Below are 23,376 nucleotides of genomic sequence, written 5' to 3' on the forward strand. Positions count from 1 at the left end.
TGCACATTTAAACCTTATAAATTGTCAGAATAAATACTACACTTAAAAATGCAAATATTCTTACTTGTTATATGTAAAGTGTCAAATATACATGTATTAATGTAAACCTTAGTATAAACGCTCCCACCCCACACAAACCCACCCTTCCTATCTTCAAAAAAGTGTGTGTTTTTTTCTCATAATTTAAAATATAAGAACCCCACCAAGGTACGACAAATATTTGAATCCTCTTCTCCCATTTGTCAAGAAGTTAGTTTTTCATACATGTGCAATCTTATGCCAAATTATACACCCACGTCCTCTAACAAAAGCAATCACCAATGTCCTCATACACACATTTTATTTTCGTTTTATAGATGTATTTACACATAGGTCAGGGCAAATAAGCCGTGACATTAGCCTGTCCTCGACAATTTTTCATAGGTACTAAATTGTTTGCCGGGACCATCTGAGTGAAACTAAAGAATTTCTATGTAAAATCTCTTTTGTACGATGTTCCGTTTGGGCTAGCGCCTGCTCCCTGTGTTTCATATTTATTGTTATTTTTTGTAAATATGTTTGAAAAGATTGCATTTGCCATGACAAGTCCATGGCTAAAATCTGCCACGGCAAGAACCATGCCAAATAATGCCATGGTTAGGTTTTACTAAGGCAAATATTCTTAAAATTCATGACAAATGAGAACTCGACAAATACAAAAAGTCGTTCTGTCGCTGTAGCGAGGGAGGGTGGAGGACACATCAAGACGACAGATCGACAGATTGTACACGAAATAATAACAAATAAAGGTAGCCTACTCGACAAATACTTTTGTCCATCTTATCATATAGCTGGGTGTAAAATGTCGATCTAGTGCCCGTAATTTGTGGAGGTATCGTATTACTGCGTCTTTGCCTCGTCAACACGATAGAACTACACCTTCTCTATTTGTCGTGTTGTGCTGTCGTGTTGGTGAGTCAAACGCATGACAATATGACAGCTCAACAGATTTAGCGCGAAATTAGAGCAAATAAAATTCGCCAATTTCACGGATGCGCTTGTCGAGTTTTCGTGTCTATAGGCATAAAAGTTTTGTTCTGGCATCCTTTATTTGTCGGAGTATCGTAATGTTGTGCCTTCATCCCGTCGATACGACATCATTTTCTTAATGTCGTTTTGTTGACTACCATCATCATTCTCTATATTTGTCGTGTTTCCTTATTTCTTAAAGTCGTGTCTTCGCCCCACCAACACGACAACACAACATGGCAGAAATCAGCCATCTGTTTCCTACCTAATCAGTGATCAGGCCATCGTAATACAGTACCTTAGTAATGCCATTTTACGTACAAGCAAAGTTTATATTTCAGAAAGAATAGGCGTACTCTTTTGCTTAGATGTCAAAACATCAATCATAACTATGGTTTTTATATTAATATTTATCGACAGACCGTACGAAGAGTGCGAAGATCTGCATAAAAATCAAATATGAATTTAAAAGCCTCAAGTTCACACAAGCTTTTACATATTTCTAAAACGCATTTATGTACTGTGTCAAATATCCATAAGGATCGAAACACCTTTCTTATGTCTGGAAATTTCATGTTATAATGTCAGGGCGTGATGTTAACTTGTCAAAACAGTGTCTTATCATGTTAAACACTTCTGTTATTATCTAAAACTGTGGTGTTAACTTCTCGAAACAGTGTTCTATTATATTAACTGGCCATGCTATCTTGTTAATGTGTGGTGTCAACTTGTTGGCACAGCGTTTTATTATGTTAAAAAGCTATGTTATCAAGTAGAGTTGTGATGTTAACTTGTTCAAATAGTGTCTTAATATGTTAACTGGCCAAGTTATCATGTCAAAGTATGATCTTGTGAGCAGAGTGTGTAATTATGTTAAAAAAGCTATAATATCTTTTTAAAGTATCGTGTGATCTTGTCTACAGAGCGTGGTATTATGTTATAAAGCTATGTTATCTTGTCAAAGTGTGGTGTTGTCAAAATAGTGTTTTAATATGTTATTATACTGAGTTATCATGTCAAAGAGTGATGTCAACTTGTTCAAATAGAAACTTACGTATTATGTTAACTAGTCATGTTATCATGTCAAAGAGTGGTGTTAACTTGTCAAAACAGTGTCTTAAGTCACAAAGCTATGTTATCTTGTTAAAGTATCATTTGATCTTGTCTAGCTTTTTTTAACCTAATAACGTGCTACAAAGACAAGATCGCGCTGGACTCTAACATATAAGCATAGCTTTCTGACATAATAAAACACTATTTAGACAAGCTAACATTCAACTTTGACATGATATCATAGCTTTTTAACAAAATAAGACACTGTTTTAACAGGTTAACATCACACTCTGAAAAAATAGCATGACTAGTTTACATAATATGACACTGGTTTGACAAGTTAACACCATACTTTGACATGAAAACATAGATTTTTAATATAAAAATAGACTTTTTGACAAGTTAAGACTACGTTCTGGAATGATAACATGGGATGTCACGACATAAGATAGCTGCGGCGTTCCATGAATCAGTAAGCCTTTAATTACGAACTACTTTCTCATTTTGGAAAGTTGTATTTCAAAGTCATTGTTACAACAATATATTTTATGTGAAAATTATAACTCATAAACAACTTCCTGAATGAATTTTTATTATTCATTTTTTGTTTTAGCACCGTTTGTCATTTACAGCTTAGATTGTACCCCATATACGTGCGTGCTTTTGTATGGTGGAATGGGAGGACTATATGTTATATGTAGACTGTGTAACTTATTGCATTTGTATAATATTTTCATCATTTTACCATGACAACAAACTTTCAACGTCGTATTAATTTTAGTTTCGTACTAGCTTTCTAAATTGTATTGAACTCGATCATATACTATACTGATGAAAGCGTATTCTTTAAAATTTCCCAATAGTTGTAATTGCCAACTTCTCCTATTGATTGTTATTTTTGACGGGCTTGGGTTAGGCTGGGACGATGTAATATCCATAACAAGAACACAAGAAATTAAAAACATTTTATTCCGACTAGGCCGGATCGGATAGGGATGGTGTGGATAAATCATAAATGTGAGTGGGTTTGAAATACCTGATACGTAGATACAGTGCCAAGAAACACAATTAACTTAATTAGGGATGAATTTTCGTTGCAAAGTCGAAAAAATGTATTTTTTATAGAAAACACATGGGGTTATGTCATCTGAACACGGACGGTTTGAAAAGAGACCTTAGGTCTCGGTGGCCGATTGGTTAAGGTCGCTGACTTCAAATCACTTGCCCCTCACCGATGTGGGTTCGAGCCTCACTCGGGGCCTTGAATTCTTCATGTGAGGAACTATACAGCTGGCTTACGGAAGGTCGGTGGTTCTACCTAAGTACCCGCTCGAGATGAAATAATGCACGGAGGGGCACCTGGGGTCTTCCTCAACTATTAAAGCTTGAAAGTCTTCATTTGACCTATAATTGTGTCGGTGCGACGTTAAACCCAACAAACAAAACCAAAAAGTCTAAGATAAAACAACCCTAAACTTAAACCACATGGTTAAGCGTCAATTATTTTACAACTGAAGATTCGAGTAAATTATTTCTAATAAAATGAATAAAGTAAAGTAAAAAAAAAAATAAGCAATTTCGATGAATTGGTATCCCCCGTCGAAAGGGTTTGTGGTGAGGCATTGCAAAAAAAACCACCAAACATATATCCGGCAAAAAGTTTAGGATATTACTAAGAAGCAAATAATTTCATTAGTCAAAATCATATTAATAGCAAATGAATATTGATGGAAAATTAAAAATAAAAAAAAAAATATGGTGGGGGTGGGGGGGGGGGGGGGTTGATGCATGATTAGGGTGGTGGGCATGACTGAGTGGTGGAGTGACGCGGGGAAACGGTACAACTTTGCATATTGATAAATATTCACGGAAGGTTATCATTATTTTAGGGAGATGTGGTTGGGAGGGGGTGTGACCAAGGCAAAGTGGTGACCAGGTGTGGATACACACCTTCACATGTTTATAATTATTATAAATGTTTATGGAAAAGAATGAAAGAAGTTTAATGAAATTCTACCGGTTGGTGCGTTTGTTATGAACAAGTCTGATTTTTAAACAATTAAAGAGTAATAACTCTAAGGAAAAATGACCAATTAAAAATGACAGGCATCATCGAAGTATGTTGGTTCATATTTATTTCAAGTTTCATGAAATTCTACCAGTTTGTTTTTGAGAAATTGTTGAACACGCGGATTTTCCAATAAATCAAGGGCAACAACTCTAAGGGAAATTGACCAATAAAAAAAAGTAATAATAAAAACTTGACGTGCATCTTTGCAGTATGTTGGTGCATGTTTATTGCAAGTGTTATGCAATTCTACCTGATAGTTACTGAGAAAAGGCTGCGGACGGACATTTTCTTTGCATTTTTCATTAAATCAAGGGCAATAATTATAAGAAAAAAATACTAATCCAAAAAGTCTTGACCGGCATCATTGCAGTATGTTGGTTTATGTTTATTTCAAGTTTCATGAAATTCCACCTGCTAGTTACAGAAAAATGTCTGCGGAAGTACATTATTTGGCATTTTTTATTAAATCAAGGGCAATACATGTAACTCTTAGGGAATTGACCAATCAAAAAAAAAAAAAAAAGAATTAACGGGCATCACCGCAGTATGTTGGTTCATGTTAACTTCAAGTTTCATGAAATTTTACCTGCTAGTTACTGAGAAATGGCTGCGGACGGACGCACGGAAAGACGGATGCATAGATGCATGGACGTGAAGGACGGACAACGCCATTTCAATACATCCCTCCCGATTTCATCGGCGGGGGATAACAATGAACTGTTAGTATATGTTTCAGTTTTGGAAGGCAGTGCGACATTTTGCAAAAAAATGCAATAAAAGTATTTAATACAAACAATGCTTCTGAAGACCGTAATATAAGATATTAATTGTTGGTTGATAAAAACAGGGATTTAAATGTGACAGATCATGAAACTAATAGTAAAGTTACGGAAAAAGAGCGAGCGAGACGCGGATTCTTACTGCATTTAAATATCGGAATTTGTTTCAGTTAAGTATTTAAAACCCTTCCTTCGAATTTGCGATGAAATCATTTTTTTCATGACATGATCAATTTGAACTTGATGACGACCCACTCTGCACAATAACTTTTAAATTTGAAGATGAAAATTTATTAGAATAGCAAAAATATTGTGTACATGTATCACTATTGAAATACAGCTCTGCGTAATCCGAAAATAAATAATTATTTACATCATTTTCGGTCAGATTTAGAGATTGTTTTCATATACTTTCTTATTATATAATCTATTTATAAAAATCCAAACCAGTATTGAAAGATGACCACAGTCTACCAAAACACATTTACAAATCCATAACTGTTGATATTGGGATGGCAATAAAATTACGACAATCAAGAACTAATTGGATCAAAATTACCGACAGCATTTCGTAAATAGGTGTCATATAAATAACAGGTTTAAATTTTACTCTACACGAGCAAAGGTGAAATGAAAAAAACAAATGATCAAAATAAAAACTTTTGTTTTGTTTCTATTTGACACTGTTCTTACAAAATGATCGTAAAAGAACATAATTATTAATATGATCTCTAGAAACAAAATAGAGAAGTGAGGAAAACTTTTCATCACCACATTTCACAATAATTTTCATACTAAGGTTGTTGTGACAATGTCTGAGCAATATTTATGTAGCGCGCTGGAGTAAAAATATCTTAAAAAGGCTAAACTAACTTTACCAAGCTCCTCTAAAAATAGACAGCATTGTATGTAATTTAACGTGAAAATATTAAAATTAGTAAGTATTTAAGGTTGTTTTATGTGCGAATATGCATTTTGTATCTGTTAATGTAACGCGAGTTACGTTGTATTCATTTACTAAATAAGTTTCTGTTCTATTTTTGTTCAGTAAATAATGACAAAATATAATTAATGAAGAAACTGGAAGCTGAAATAAGCTAGATTATCAATAGCTACATATACACCGAGAAAAATAACTCCTTTTACATGTTTATATGTATCTTCTGATCAGGAGAACAGGAGAACCTTTACGTATATTAGTATAATTTAGTATTTAATTAATTTGTTTTTAAGAAATAGTAAGTTCCCAATATATCACGAAGGCCGTAGGCCTGAGTGATATATTGTTTTGCATAAAAACTAAAAACTATGGTTATTCTACGATAAATCACACTCGGGAACTTGTTATTTCAATTCTAACACGACCGCTAGTATCAACAGTGTTAGAAAAAATGGTAACTACTTTAAACGACCGTGCTGCGCACATGGATCGGATGACGCCATTGCACGCGAGTGGTTTATTTAAGAATAACCCGAAATAGATTTTGCTCTACATGTATGTAAGTTATTCGCTGGTTGTGTTAGAATTGTAAATAATATGTAAAATGCAATAATTTAATATTACATATATATAAAGTGTGTAAGTGAATAAGTTTTTATGAAATTGACTTTTGTTATGCAATATAGATATAAGATAATGAAGTAAATTTGAACATGAAACAATCAACCCTTTGGGCATATGATCACTTTAAATGCAACATTTATCTGTTAAGCACAATCATGAAACTGAATGAAACATAACAATATTTAACTGGACTAGAAACACAGTAAAAGAACATAAACTTTTTCTATAATGAAGCAAAATAAATGATTATTAGTCTAAGAATGCTTCTTATCTCTTCATTAACTAATTGAAAAGTAGGAAATGGTTTCCCATTATATTACAAACTATACTTTAGTTATAATCAACAGAGTAAAATGAAAACGCATAGTATTAAAACACAATTCATCCCTTTATCATTATTTACACAATAATATAATTATATTCATGATCAAACTAATGAAATGCGCAGTGAATATAGCATCCATATTATAAATATACGAGACGCGTCAATGAAACAGATCCCTCCTTTCGTTTAACCGGTAAACGAAATGTTAATATACTACATAGTTTGCATATAATTTGAAGTCAGGCCCCTACCATGGTCGTAGAACCGAAACTGCCGGTATCATGGACCAAAATTGTCAAGGCGGGACCTAACTCTCATTATGTTGAGGGTCTTAAAAATCTTTATGGTAGGCGGAATTAACAGTCATTATATTCTATCGCTTTGAGCATGTTTTGTTACGAAATAATTACATCTCGGTATCTCGGGTTTTAAGGGACCACGCTTCTTATTTTGAGGTAACCGAGTTATGAGGAGGGACATATACGACATTGAAACACATATCAGTCTAATTATCCAAAGCGCAAATCTCTCTTGTAATCACTTGTTTCCTGTAATTGACATTTAAGTTCCTTATAACACCTTGATCCATAGGTTGCATAACGCTGTTTGAATTCAGAGGAAGAAACACTAGCTGTACTGATTTCAGACCATTAATCTTTTGATACGTGGGACAGTTGTTCAAAATTAACACGATTGATCTCTGATCTCGACACAATACGAAAAGGTTTAATAAAAGATAAGAACTGTTTCCTTGATGCCGTGTATACTCTACGCTGTCGAAACTTTACGCGTACAAGATTCCGTACAGTTTGTCTTTATCAAAGTTTCAAGTTTTTCGAAGAATAGAAATGATACTAACCTCAAATGTTTTTAGTCAAATTTCCTATTTGTACCATGTTCCTTATCCGGAGGATTGACAGCTTTTTGATCTGACGTTTTTATTTAACGAATGATGCTTTCCTCCAAGAAGTTAATTTTTAAACAGGGTCTCATCGCGATTACCTCTAATTAATCCTTATTAAAGATCCCAACCGTTCAAACTGATTAATGCATTAGTTTAAATTAAAAGCAATTTTCAGAACGTCTCGGAAACAAATGACCGCTGATTAAAGAAATCTGATGTTTAGAGCAAACAATAATCATTTTAGCACGTGAAAACAAGTATGACATGATCTCACTTTGATAATCACCGCACCTTTGATACGTCGGCATCACGGCGTACTGGTTAGAAAATAAACGTGGACATGTGTTAAAAACCAACCACATTCACAAAAACATGTGTGAAATTTTATCGCACATTTTCTCACTTCGACCTATCGAGTTTACAATGCAATTTAATTTTATTGACGGGACTTAAAATCCCTTTCGATATATTCGGAGTCTCGGTAAGTCAAATTTTGACGTAACCGGAGTTGAATTATATACATAAAGAAGGAAGGTTGATGGGACTTGAAAATTTCTTCGACTTCGAATTTTGAGGTAAGCGAGTTTGAGATACCGAGTTTTGACTGTATATTATTCATAGTTTTAAATAACCAGGATAAATATCTTGTTCATAAACTTATTACAATGTTTGAAAAATATTCTTTACCAATTTATATAAATGTGTATATATGCCCGTTCAACTAATTCTTGCAAAATTCGTTTAAATTGATTTAGATATCGTTGAAAAATGTCAATGAAGTCAATGAAGTTTTTATTTATAATTGTTGGTCGGTGAGAAAAGTTTATATAGATGTATATCTTTTTGTTACTTTTTTTTTGTTTTACAATAGAAAATGCCTCATAATTGTTTTGTAATGATGAATTTAAAACTAATCAAAATGTTTTGAAATTTCTACGATTCTGTAAATAAACTAACTTCGGATGGATAAGATGAATTTGTTTATTTTTTTTTCATTTTTGTTTGTTTTTGTTGCGATATGTAATCAATGTTGTTTCCAGCCATTGCTTATCAATGATGGGTTCTGTAATATTTGAATAAATTGAGAGCAATTTCGATATTTTGTTTTTACTTCTTGCCAGAATAATCTACAAGCAAACATGTGGTGTTCAGCCTTGACTGCCCATTGTTTTCTCGATTATTTCATCTGGGGTACATATGCCGCTTTTCATGGAATTGCTCTCTAGCATTGAAAGTTCCATGTGCATGGAGGTGTAAATACATGTGGATGTCTAATTTACTAATAGCTTGCACTTCAACTACCGTCCATAAACTGGCTCAAACAAACCGAGCCTGCAACATTTTCGTTTATGTCGTGTTTGGCGATCTCTGGTTTTCCACATGTTTTTACCCACAAAACACCTAGAGAACGAATGCCATCGCAGTGAATTTTAAAACAACAAATGTAATAAAATTCGAAGGACGCGTATGTTACTTACCGCTATTAATCTAATAATGTTTGTAACATATCTATTGCTAGCATTGCTTGATTGGATGTTTTATTCGGTGCTTGTTAACTGAGCCGCCATTTGCGATTTTGTCTAACAAAATTGCACGTATACCGGCGTTAGTTCGATATCATATAATTCTTTTAAATTAATAATGATATTGTTTTATTTAAATGCCGTAGTAGGTCTCTTTACATATTACGATTTTTTATTTCTCTACAACATGTGCTACTCCCTAGTCTGTTATCCTTGATAATTTACATTATTGTATATTGTAATGCATTATGGAAGTTCTATAAAACAAATTGGCCTTTGCTGAAAAGCAAAAACAAAAAGGATCCTGATTTCCACCTAAGTAAACCCTAGAATCTTTGTTTTCATGTCTGAGTAAAATTTATTTTGATGATGTTGTTGATAATAATAATGATGCTAATGTCGGTAATTGCTATTGGATGAACTATTTTGTAAAGCTTGAGACATTACCATGGCAAGGAAAGTGTTGTCAACAAAACGGGTTTCATTCTTAATTAAAATATTTATACTAATGATTGATCGCTTTCATTTTATAGATTACCCAACGGTTTCTTTGTCCTTATTTCATTTTGTTGTTTTGATCTACAACCAATTTTATCTAGTATATTACTTGCATATAACCTCACTTTTATTTTATAGAATTATGAAGAGTATAAAAAGAAAATTTGATCCATATGCGAGGCATCGCAATTTTTAGCTGGACGTGGCTTTGTTGTTTATGTTACCATCACCTTGGTGATTCCATTTCAATTTTACCGGTATATAACTTAAAGATGAATCAAAATGTTATGTAAAATGTGGACCAAACATTAGATCTTATAAGACAGTCAGTAACAATATCATACATTAAGCTTAATATGATGTTCTGGTGCCTTTAAATTTGAAAAATAAATACACGTCACTTGTACCATTTACCAGGAGGTTTATTGGGTATTCGATGACTTTGTAAGATGTAACGTTTTTCTGTTGTTTTAAATTATTACGATTGAATGCCAATATTAATTCACATTTTAAAATACAGTTTCAAAAAACGTCTTCATAAATTCAGATCAGTAATGTGAATGATATATAGCTTTGCCGATCTACTTTGTATTATTAAGTTCCAACTTTTCGCGTAACACAGGACGCACATGGTTCTTTAATATAACTCCCGATTCAAATAAGAATACTGAACGAAAATTTTAAAATAGCTTGCTGCCTATAATAAAATGAAATCGCACTTTCGTCTCTGTAATGTTAAAAGACATCTGGTGTCATTTTCATATACGGGTTTCTGGTTCCCGCGCTGAGATTCAATGTGTTGATAAATGAGAAGTTAAACGTAAATAAGTCTAAAATAAAAAAAAAATGTCTGTTTTCTTGAATATGAAACGTACCTCACTTCAAAACGGGGCAATTGTCCCATTGTCATTCATTCACGCTCTGTGAACGTGAAACACCATTTGAAGGAATTTTAAGGAGGACCTTATAATTACCAAGTCCGATCAAGCGCTTCATAAGAAAATGTTGTTTAATTGTAAAAACTTGAAGAAAATTTAGAGAGGACCTTAAAACGATGCGACTGACCAAGACCCATAAAGCGGTTCATGAGAAGAAGACGTTTAAATATATTTCTATGTATAGCTCTGATGACCCATAGAAGAGGTCAAGGTGAACCATTTGACCAAACTTGATAGCGGGCCATGCAAGGTGTTGCTGAGAATGTTTTATGTAAATCTAACTATTAGTGACAGAGGTAAAGATGTTTGAGTGAAAATGTTGACGCAGGACGATAAATGACGGACGATGGACGCCGGACCACCAAACTATACTAATAGCTCACCTTGAACAATGTTCAGGTGAGATAAATCGTAACTCTCTTTTTCAACGTTTTAAACCTTATCCGTTTGTGTCTTATTAGCAAATATTGTCTCACTTTCCGTGTATGGGATTTATTCAAAAAGCTTACATCATTGTACGGACTGCTCTTGTTATAAATTGGTTAATAGCCAGACTCCAACATTATTTTTTCGAAACATCGAACAGACTTAAATGGAAACTTACAATCGGTGAATCCTCTTCCAAAGTACTTCTATACGCAAAATCCTGCAAAATCATATATAGCTATTACATAAAGTATGTCTGGTGTATTAACGAATACTGTGTAAAATATTATTACATTTATTTTATTCGTAGCTTCTGACTTCATATTTCAGGTTTATAAGAAGCAATCATTAAATCATGAACTGCACTGTTCAAAACCTGTGTTTAAATAGAACCTTCAACAGCATAAAAATGCCTGCTGTCAAGCACAGTAGATTATATTATCCATGTAAATTGCTAATACTACATATCAGAGCAAGTAAAAGTCAGTAGGGGCAAACAGACGTCCAAAGCAGGAATTCGGTCAGAACAGTTGAGTGTCACACTGCGTTCCTTATAACTACAAACGCTATTACACCTTTTATATCAATACGTGTATTTTGTGCATGGTGAATTTTATAGAATGAACATCTCTAACCTTCCCTTTGAAGAAATATAGAGTTTGAAACTTTGAAGTTTAATTAAAAATAAATTCGATCTAGCTGTGAAAGCTTCACAAACAGGCAGATGAGCCAAGAACAACAGTTTGGTCCTGAAAAGGTCAAGCGGCTAGCGGATTCATTTGAACGAATGTGAAAGAGGACAATACAAGCATGCTACAGACCAAGTTAGATGATTATCCATAACGTGGCAATGAGATTAAGTCATTTAAACTTCTTTCAGCGCTAAACTGTTCAAATATTTATTTTTTAAGCAATTTGATCGGTTTAGACGAGATTTTCATACAATGATGCACCCCTTTTATCATTATTGTATTTATGCGCGAATTGTAGCATTGAATTAAAGCCGAAACCAAAATAGCAATAATATAAAAAAAAACGGCAGTTACTCTATTATTATTGAACGAAACAAGTGTGAATACTTATTCACTAAGTTAGATCCCTTCCTGATGATCATGGTTTCGTTTCAACATTTGATTTGCTACCGATTTTTAAGGTAGAAGTACGCCATAAAAATTCCTATAAAAGGAAAAACCAATGCGTAATTACTTAAATATAAAATGGATTTAATATTTTTGTTGTGGTGTTCATGCATGTATGAAGCATAGATATATACAAAATGTAACAAAACGGCCATTCACTGCTTTATTAAAAAAGTGCGTTATTTGGAAGTGTGTATACATATACATACATGATCACCAAAACTGTCCTATATTGAAGCACTTGTCCCACTTTGAATATATCTAGGAGAATATCGTTAACATTTTGCCATACTTTTAAAGTATTTGTAAACGATGGTAAACACGTTTTAATCAGTGAAATATTCTGGCGGTATCCTAGATAAATTCAAAATCAGTAATTACAAGGTTCCCATATATAATGTCTCTACATTGTATTCCATTTTAACAGAAACTTTGCCAGGAAGAAAGCAACATTCTTAAGTTTCATTCTTAAACAGTATACTTTGTCAACCTGTAACGAGGTTTTAAAAGTTCTCTTCTTATTATTAAAGAGCATTTTTGTCAGTTTTCCGACAGGTAATGGGAACGTATTGTGCATCACTTGTCGCAGAATTGTTTTTATTTTATTTAACTGATTTATATGTTTAGATTTTCTCCAGATACTCAGGCAGATATGACTAATGCATCTATTAATACATCATTATATTTGTATTATATTCTTAAAATTGCAATTCCGTATTTTCTTCCAATGGCTGACACTGTTCATCCCTGGGAGCTCAAGTAGAATAAAGCTTCGGATATCGGATTCTATTTTTGGATTTACATCTCATTTGATATTAATATTATCCATGAACAAATTTATCACACGGGACTTGATTTTAAAACCAGTTTTGAAAGTTTCCCTCATTTAGAGAGAATGTAAAACGGATTTTGTTGACAAACATCAAATATTATATCTTATATTTCTTACAATGTAGCCAAAATAAAATTTTGTGCGGCATACTTAGAGTCATTCCCTAGACTTAATGTTTATTTATGCAATTTTCAGGGTGGGGGCGTAGGTTCAAGCCCCACTGGGACCAATTTTTCCCCCATATTTTCCTTTTTTCTAGTAAGTTTATACTTCTTTCAAGACTTATTGTCAAAAATAACCAATTTATTTGATAAAACAAACACAATTTGCCGCCATTTTGTGTTTGTTATTTTTTTCGCGTGACGTCACAATGGTGTCTCTCTATCCGGTTCGCGCGTTTTGTATTTGTATGTGAAACGAATTAGAAAAAAAGAAAAGAAATAAATTTATGTTCAGAAATAAACCTCCAGCATTGTCGCTTACGAAACTTAAAAGTTTCAGTAAGTCTAGCAGGCGCAGCAAGTCTAAGCTGCGCAGTACTTTAGGAGAAGCAGCAGATCAAGGAAGTCCAACAAGTTCAGATTGCGCAGCAGGTCCAGGCTGCGCAACAATTCCAATAAGAAGAACAGATCCGGTAGGCACAGCAAGTCCAGGTTGCGCAGCGAATCCAATAAGAAGAGTAGATTCAATAGGCGCAGCAAGTCCAGGTTGCGTAGCGAGTCCAATAAGAAGAGCAGATTCAATAAGCGCAGCAAGTCCAGGTTGCCCAGCGAATCAATAAGAAGAACAGATCCAGTAGGCGCAGCAAGTCCAGGTTGCGCAGCGAGTCAAAATAAGAGGAGTAAGTCTAGTAGGTGCAGCAAGTTCAGGTTGCGCAGCAAGTCCATTAAGAGAAGCAAGTCCAGTAAGCGCAGCAAGTCTAGGTTGTGCGGCAAGACCATAAACAGGAATAAGTCCAATAAGCGCAGCGAGTCCTAGTTGCGCAGCAAGTCCAAGTTGTGCAACAAGTTCAGTGAGAGGAGCAATTCAAGGTTGCGCAGCAAGTCCAACGAGTGCAGCAAGTCCAAGTTGCGCAGCAAGTCCAATCAGAGGAGCAAATCTAGTAAGCGTAGCAAGTCCAATTTGTGCAGAAAGTCCAATTAGCGCAGCAAGTCCAAGTTACACAACAAATCTTGGGAGTGCAGCAAGTCCAGGTTGGGAAGTATCTCTAGTGACAGCAGCAACTATTATAAGTGCAGCAAATCGAGTTACCACAGAAGATCCAAGAACCAGTTACTACAGTAGTACTTTGCTTGGAGGATACCTAATATATTGTCACCTTTTATAGTAGACCCACAAAAACTTAATATCTTTTATGGATGTATTGTAATAATGTGGAACAGTTTCATTTTGTAAGCGATTTCTTGCTGTTCAAAGTGAATTTAGCTCTGAATCAAGAAGGGTAGAGTTAGACATCTTTAAAAATACTGTGTTACATGCGGTAAAAGTTCTTTATTTCGCCTTCATTCTTTAGATTACGTATTGTGGAAGAAATGTAGGTATGTTTTACTTCTGCCCCAGGGTTGTTTTTGAATGAAGTGAGCAAAATTCAAAACAGACCCACAGGATTCGACCTTAATTCTTCAATGTTAGAGTTAGAATTCTGTATCATTAAATATGTTTACTTGAGGCACCCTAGAAAAAATGATAATTACAGTTTCATTTTGTGTTTTATAATTGTTTAACAATAGTTTGTTGTTTCTTTTATCAAAATTAAAGATGTAATGAATTCTCTGCAAACGTTTTAAAAGTGGCCATCACATTGAAATTTGTCTCTACTTGAGCTTGAGGAAATACTATACAAAATTTACAAAAATAGTCACGGTAAAAGTTGTTTAAACAAGTCCAGGTTGCGCAGCGAATCAAATAAGAAGAGTAGATTCAATAGGCGCAGCAAGTCCAGGTTGCGTAGCGAGTCCAATAAGAAGAGCAGATTCAATAAGCGCAGCAAGTCCAGGTTGCGCAGCGAATCAATAAGAAGAACAGATCCAGTAGGCGCAGCAAGTCCAGGTTGCGCAGCGAGTCAATATAAGCGGAGTAAGTCTAGTAGGTGCAGCAAGTTCAGGTTGCGCAGCAAGTCCATTAAGAGAAGCAAGTCCAGTAAGCGCAGCAAGTCTAGGTTGTGCGGCAAGACCATAAACAGGAGTAAGTCCAATAAGCGCAGCGAGTCCTAATTGCGCAGCAAGTCCAAGTTGTGCAACAAGTTCAGTGAGAGGAGCAATTCAAGGTTGCGCAGCAAGTCCAACGAGTGCAGCAAGTCCAAGTTGCGCAGCAAGTCCAATCAGAGGAGCAAATCTAGTAAGCGTAGCAAGTCCAATTTGTGCAGAAAGTCCAATTAGCGCAGCAAGTCCAAGTTACACAACAAATCTTGGGAGTGCAGCAAGTCCAGGTTGGGAAGTATCTCTAGTGAGAGCAGCAACTATTATAAGTGCAGCAAATCGAGTTACCACAGAAGATCCAAGAACCAGTTACTACAGTAGTACTTTGCTTGGAGGATACCTAATATATTGTCACCTTTTATAGTAGACCCACAAAAACTTAATATTTGTTATGGATGTATTGTAAAAAAGTGGAACAGTTTTATTTTGTAAGCGATTTCTTGCTGTTCAAAGTGAATTTAGCTCTGAATCAAGAGGGGTAGAGTGAGACATTTTTAAAAATACTGTGTTACATGCGGTAAAAGTTCTTTATTTCGCCTTCATTCTTTAGATTACGTATTGTGGAAGAAATGTAGGTATGTTTTACTACTGCCCCAAGGTTGTTTTTGAATGAAGTGAGCAAAATTCAAAACGGACCCACAGGATTCGACCTTAATTCTTCAATGTTAGAGTTAGAATTCTGTATCATTAAATATGTTTACTTGAGGCACCCTAGAAAAAATGATAATTACAGTTTCATTTTGTGTTTTATAATTGTTTAACAATAGTTTGTTGTTTCTTTTATCAAAATTAATGATGTAATGAATTCTCTGCAAACGTTTTAAAAGTGGCCATCACATTGAAATTTGTCTCTACTTGAGCTTGAGGAAATACTATACAAAATTTACAAAAATAGTCACGGTAAAAGTTGTTTAAACAAGTCCAGGTTGCGCAGCGAATCCAATAAGAAGAGTAGATTCAATAGGCGCAGCAAGTCCAGGTTGCGTAGCGAGTCCAAAAAGAAGAGCAGATTCAATAAGCGCAGCAAGTCCAGGTTGCGCAGCGAATCAATAAGAAGAACAGATCCAGTAGGCGCAGCAAGTCCAGGTTGCGCAGCGAGTCAAATAAGAGGAGTACGTCTAGTAGGTGCAGCAAGTTCAGCTTGCGCAGCAAGTCCATTAAGAGAAGCAAGTCCAGTAAGCGCAGCAAGTCTAGGTTGTGCGGCAAGACCATAAACAGGAGTAAGTCCAATAAGCGCAGCGAGTCCTAGTTGCGCAGCAAGTCCAAGTTGTGCAACAAGTTCAGTGAGAGGAGCAATTCAAGGTTGCACAGCAAGTCCAACGAGTGCAGCAAGTCCAAGTTGCGCAGCAAGTCCAATCAGAGGAGCAAATCTAGTAAGCGTAGCAAGTCCAATTTGTGCAGAAAGTCCAATTAGCGCAGCAAGTCCAAGTTACACAACAAATCTTGGGAGTGCAGCAAGTCCAGGTTGGGAAGTATCTCTAGTGAGAGCAGCAACTATTATAAGTGCAGCAAATCGAGTTACCACAGAAGATCCAGGAACCAGTTACTACAGTAGTACTTTGCTTGGAGGTGCCTAATATATTGTCACCGTTTATAGTAGACCCACAAAAACTTAATATTTATTATGGATGTATTGTAATAATGTGGAACAGTTTCATTTTGTAAGCGATTTCTGGCTGTTCAAAGTGGATTTAGCTCTGAATCAAGAGGGGTAGAGTGAGACATCTTTAAAAATACTGTGTTACATGCGGTAAAAGTTCTTTATTTCGCCTTCATTCTTTAGATTACATATTGTGGAAGAAATGTAGGTATGTTTTACTTCTGCCCCAGGGTTGGTTTTGAATGAAGTGAGCAAAATTCAAAACAGACCCACAGGATTCGACCTTAATTCTTCAATGTTAGAGTTAGAATTCTGTATCATTAAATATGTTTACTTGAGGCACCCTAGAAAAAATGATAATTACAGTTTCATTTTGTGTTTTATAATTGTTTAACAATAGTTTGTTGTTTCTTTTATCAAAATTAATGATGTAATGAATTCTCTGCAAACGTTTTAAAAGTGGCCATCACATTGAAATTTGTCTCTACTTGAGCTTGAGGAAATACTATACAAAATTTACAAAAATAGTCATGGTAAAAGTTGTTTAAAATTTGCAACAAAGTGCAAATCATGGTCAACTTTAAGAATAGGCCAAGCAAATGCTATCTTTTAAACATTACTATTAGGGGTCCAATACTTTAAAAAATCATATATAAAATAAACATGTAATGTTTGGATTGCATTCATACATAAACTTAATCTGTAGGTCCCCCTTATGGCCCTCATAATTTTACCTAAGCATGTACAGCCTCTTTGTAACTATGTTTTACTCATTTTACATTACAATACATAACTAATGTGTGGAATTCAATATTTTTGTAATTTGTATAGTACTCTCTGTCTGGTTGGATACAAAACAATGATGTGCTATGTCGATCAACTTTATTATATATACCCATAAACACAAAAAAGAACATGACATCCTTAAAAAATGATAGGATAATACATTACAATTACACAAAATTCAACATGACTGTATCAGTTAAGGAGGTAGGATACCTCAATACCAGGGTAAATTCAAATTAGTTGAACAGCAGTAATTTTTTGTATTTCGTGTAATTTAATGTTTTAACTGCTACAAAACTCAGTTTCGTTTATCTCTGTCCCTTCAAGTACAATTTTTTTTTTGTTCCAGGTTTAAAGTACATGACCCTCCCAAGGTATTTTATATTGAAAGAAGAAAGAAGAAAGAAGATACGGATATTTAATATTTTTCAGTATATTTTGGTTTTCATTGCTATCCGTAGAAGTCTGCATAATTGATAATTTTACTAGTATGCGCGTTAGCTTTCTAATATAAGCTTAAAATATATATGTCACTGGGCTCGTGTTTCCATGGTAATGCATTTTCTCTCATTTTTTAACAATTATGTATGAAAACACGGTACCCTATTTTTCTTAACGTTTAAAGTAACCAAGGCAACAGAGATCTTAAACATTAATACCTTATATCTTGCTTTTTACCGTAATTTCTTATGCAAGTATGTAATGACATTATTTTTTTTGTTAATGAAGCTTAAAAACATCTTATATCCATCGTAAATAATATTTTCTTGTTATTTGCATTTTTAAAATAAATTTCACAGCTTAAAATACTTACAGCAGTACCCTTCGTCTGACATTTTTATGGAATGCTGCTGTTAATCTCATGGATATTGAAGAAATACAAATTAAAAGCCGAAGCTGTGTTCGTTAAATAAACCAGTCTCAACGCTTTTAATTTCGGTTGGACATGCGCCAAAGAAGTATTAAGGTAACCTACCCCCTTAATACAAGCACATGATTTTAAAACTGAATAAATTTTACATCTATGTAAATAAAGGTCTTAATTATAAACTTGTTGAAGGTCTAATCAGGTCCATTGTTATACCATTCTTGGTATTGAAACGAATATAAGGGTTTCCAGGAAGGATCAAATATACATATAATGTACTCTATGCCTGCAGACGAAAACTTTGGTATCAATTTTTCATATGGATTTCAGTTAATCTCCAATGATTTCAGTATAATATATGCACTCAGGGCGTACATATTTAAGAAAATTATGTAATTTGGTATCGCTTTGTCAAATCAACTCTAACTAGAGGTATCACCAGAAGTCAATCTGATATTCCCTAATATGTTAATAACTGAACAAAAATAAGTACACTTAACTCATTTTTTGTGTACCAATAAATAATATATGATATTTAGCAAAAACTAATTTTATTGGGTTTTTGCACTAAACACATTTTTATGTGGAGTTAAACCATTTTTTTTGCAATTTTATCAAAGTCATCAATTTTCTTTGAACATAAGGACTTCGGACACTTTCTATATGAATTTGCCTACTCCAAGAGTGAAAAATAAAGCACTAAGAAATAAGTATTTAATTACATATACCACCAAAACACGTATTTGAGATTATTTCTTAAAGTCAAATTTTTCAATATTTGTTTCATAAAATGGTAATTTTTGCTCTAAATAGAATTACGTACCCTGTTATATACATATAAAAGCTATTTTGCTTTAAACAACATTGTCCCCCCCACCCCGCCCCCCCCCCCCCCCCCCCCCCCCCCCCCGTGCATCAACACCATATTTGGCCAGCATATGTAGATATTAATTATACATATTTTCTGTGACGATTGTGTTGATGCAAGGGGTGGAACAGTACTTTTAAACAAAATAATATAACTACAGGGTGTTCCCAAATGTAAAGTAACCAATACTTTTTATATTCATTTTAAATAATTTGATAGTCACATATTTTTACATCTGTTTGTAACTCAGATACTATACAAATGTTTGAAAGGGCAAATATAGGCATGTTATACATGTTTAGTAGTGAGAGAAGCAAATACAGTGAATTCATTATTATTCGTTGTGTTAAATTTTCATTGGCTTATCCTGGTTGTTTGTTGCAGTAGATTGGCAAATGTATGCTGTAAAATACTAGCAACACACCAGGTTATCTTCTGCATGCCCTCCTCGCGACGCGCACGGCACTAGCGATGAGGATGTAATTTGTTTTCCATTTTGTTTTTATTATTTATATATTTTTCTTTTCTATATTTCTTCATCTTCTTCTGTGCATTTATATTTATTTCTTTTAGATACATACTAAATGTCACACGCATTCATTACTTCATGTTCTTCCTTCTGTGAAAACTGAATTGAAGATTGTTCTTTGCGGCGGAATAGGCCTAAACACAACAAAAAAGAGCAGTATGTGCACAGCAGTTAATCTGATCCTGACTATAGTCTATCCAACAGAAATATCGCTTGGCATTGATATGCCTGTAATGCATAGGTCAAGAACAGTAGCTTCTTGGCAGGTCATATCAGTGACGGTTTCACATTCAGTGTGATGCCACGAAAGTGATATGTCAAGTCGCTTTCCATACAGATGGCATATACAAATACGGCTAGACGCGAAAACAAACTTAACGGGTCCAGCCGAGTTTCAGGTGGAATTTTATGCAGCGACCTGCTCGTACTTTAGCCCTACAAATGAAACATTTTGAATATGTTTTGCCTACAACTTCAGCCCTGAATAGACAACATTATCTATAGATGAGTTGTTGTCAGACTTATCCCGATTTAACTTTCTCCGATCCAGCTTCCTTAGGCAAGCCTCAGAAAGAACTGTCATTTCGGATACATTTTTATTACGTGTTTAAGCGAAATGAGCCGTGCCATGAGAAAAACCAACATAGTGGCTTTGCGACCAGCATGGATCCAGACCAGCCTGAGCATCTGCGCAGTCTTGTCAGAATCCATGCTGTTCGCTTTCAAAGCCTATTGGAATTAGACAAACCGTTAGCGAACGGCATGGATCCTGACTAGACTGCGCAGATGCGCAGGCTGGTCTGGATCCATGCTGGTCGCAATTGCACTATGTTGGTTTTCTCATGGCGCGGCTCAGATATTATCTGTGTCACTGGTACTTATCTCAAGCAAGAACCCACCCTACGGCCGTGGTGAGATTACTGCTTTTTCTTAGTATTAATGTTATACAGCACACAAATAACTGCCATCACTTATAACATAGTTATACAGACATGAACATGTACTTAAATAACTACCCGAACCACTGTAATAAAACTGACCGGTCACTTTTACATGTATACCTATTCACACGTGTGATGCATCAATAACTTTACACTACGAACAGTGTACAGATAAATCAAGTACAGGTTGTTTGCAAAAATACCGTTCTCTTTTTTATTTTTAAATTTACAGAATTTTAATCTTAAAATGTTATTTGTTTCCTTAAATAAACAGATTTTGTCACTTTTTGCGACTGGAATTCATATATTTAAAACTTCCATAAAGTGATGACATTAAATTTTTACGAAAACTAAACATTTTTTTTTTCATGAAAATATACCCTGGCCCAGATAAAATAAGAAAAACATCTTGATAGGAACAGATACAAATCAGTTTCTGCTGTAATTAGTTAACTAATACATTGGTTTATCATTGACTCGAAACGACTTCGGTATTGTTTAAATACTTCATGAGAAATTTACATTTAAAATGTAGGCTAGAAGCATATGATAGTGTCCGAAGTCCTTTCCAATATTGTTTTCGGAAGATGTATATACCATTTTTGGAGCCAAAAATATATATAAAATTTTTTGTTTCTTTTTTTTTGTTTCTTTTTTTAGAATGGAAGTTATTCCGTTACTGCGCTAAAGTGACCATATACAAACACCAAAACTCTAACAAAATTACACATTTTTATTATGTTTGCTTTCAATGAGCATCATATACTATGAAAAGAAACCATTTAAATCATGAGTATCTGATCATCCTTAAATAGTTTTATCGAAGTTAGTTTCATTTTTTGCCAGGTTCACTAACACCACTAACCAGTAATTGTCGTTTTCAACTCGGATGTTTATATATCACTTAATGTAAACTCATTAATATTTTACGGGTACCAATTTTTGTGGATTTCGCGATTAAGCAAATTTATGAAATTTATTATTATTATTATATACCACATTTATATAGCACTGTTTTCATAAAATACGTTCAAAAGTGCTTTACATAAAAAAACAATTATATAATGTTCAATAAAAATGGCAACTTAAAATTACATTACGGTAATAAGATACCAAGCATTTTAAATTGGAAGGTAGGCAGATCAAAACATGAAACAAAAATACAACATTAACTGACCTATCAAAAACACAGGTCAGAGCAGAATAAAACAGAAGATAAACGGTCTGGAGAACATCCATGATACACCCCACAGAAAAAACATCGCCAACATTTTTCTGTCACACTGGAGTTCTTAATTAAAGTAATTAATTGGCCGGCAAAGTACCTACATTATAAATCAGGTAATCAGTGAGATAGATGTTAGTTCCCAAAGAATTGTATGAAAGAATGCGTCTTTAGCGCTTTTTTGAAAATTTGCACTGTCTTGCACTCTCTTATGCCAGATGAAAGGGCATTCCATAACCTCGCAGCAGCTGTCTGAAAGCTCCTGTCACCAAATCGCATTGTTCGACATTTGGGCACCACTAGTTTTAATGCATTATTCTGCGATCTCAGATTTCTGGATGGTGTATATATTTCTAGCATGTTAGCTACATAAGCAGGTGATTGATCTTTGAGTGCCTTTTATGTATGTGTTAGAATTTTGTATTCTACCCTACATTGCACAGGAAGCCAATGGAGTTCACGCAGAACAGGCGTTATATAGTCGTATGTGGATGTTCTGGTTACGATTCTAGCTGCCGTATTTTAGACATATTGCAGTTTGTTCATTGACTGTTTTGGAATTCCATATAGAAGAGCTTTACATTTTTACATGGATGCTTTTAGATATGTTTTACATTATTCATAGTGTTCTTTACATTTTTACACGGTGTTTTTAGGTATGCTTTACATTTTTACATCAATGTTTAGGCTTTACAGTTGGCGTTTGCAATATGACTTCTTCCCGGCGATATATGACCATTTTGTGTCGATTCGCCGTAAAACCCAACTCACTCACTCACTCCATATAGAAGAGAGTTGCAATAATCCAAACGCGATGTAACAAGATAGTTGATTAGAGATTTGGTTGCGTTTGCGGTGATATATTGTCTGATGTGACTAACTTGCCGCAACTGTGCATAGGAATTTCTACACACACTATTCACATTTGCTCCATCCTCATGTTCGAATCCAGGAAAGCACCGAGGTTTCTGACACTGCATGATTGTTTGATTTCAGAGCCGTCCACTTCCACAGATATGTTTGAAACAGATTGTGTCTTGTGTTCAGATGAAAATATGATTAATTCTGTTTTTTGTACCCCCCATGAGTGGTGGGGGCATATAGATTTGCTCTTGTCCGTGCATCCGTCCGTGCGTCCGTCCGTCCGTCCTTCAGTCCGTGCGTCCGTCCGAAGTTCGTGACACGCCTAGCTCAAAAAGTATTTGATATAAATTGATGAAACCTTGCATGAGTCTTTATCATGATAGGAACTTGCGCACCTTCTATTTTTCGTCTGGCTCCGCCCCATAATTCTAGAGTTA

At 34.6% G+C, this 23,376-nt stretch overlaps 1 protein-coding gene across 1 annotated transcript in view; it reads right to left on the bottom strand.

Moving 5' to 3' along the window:
* Positions 1–23,376, bottom strand: part of LOC123551132 (ankyrin repeat and protein kinase domain-containing protein 1-like) — a 217,463-nt gene that overhangs the window by 20,352 nt on the left and 173,735 nt on the right. The window contains exon 9 of the mRNA XM_053542067.1: positions 11,268–11,309. Coding sequence (XP_053398042.1) covers positions 11,268–11,309 — 42 coding nt within the window. The remainder of the gene's footprint in view (positions 1–11,267; positions 11,310–23,376) is intronic.

The sequence above is a fragment of the Mercenaria mercenaria genome, chromosome 4 (assembly GCF_021730395.1).
Source record: "Mercenaria mercenaria strain notata chromosome 4, MADL_Memer_1, whole genome shotgun sequence".
NCBI classification, from domain to species: Eukaryota; Metazoa; Mollusca; class Bivalvia; order Venerida; family Veneridae; genus Mercenaria; species Mercenaria mercenaria.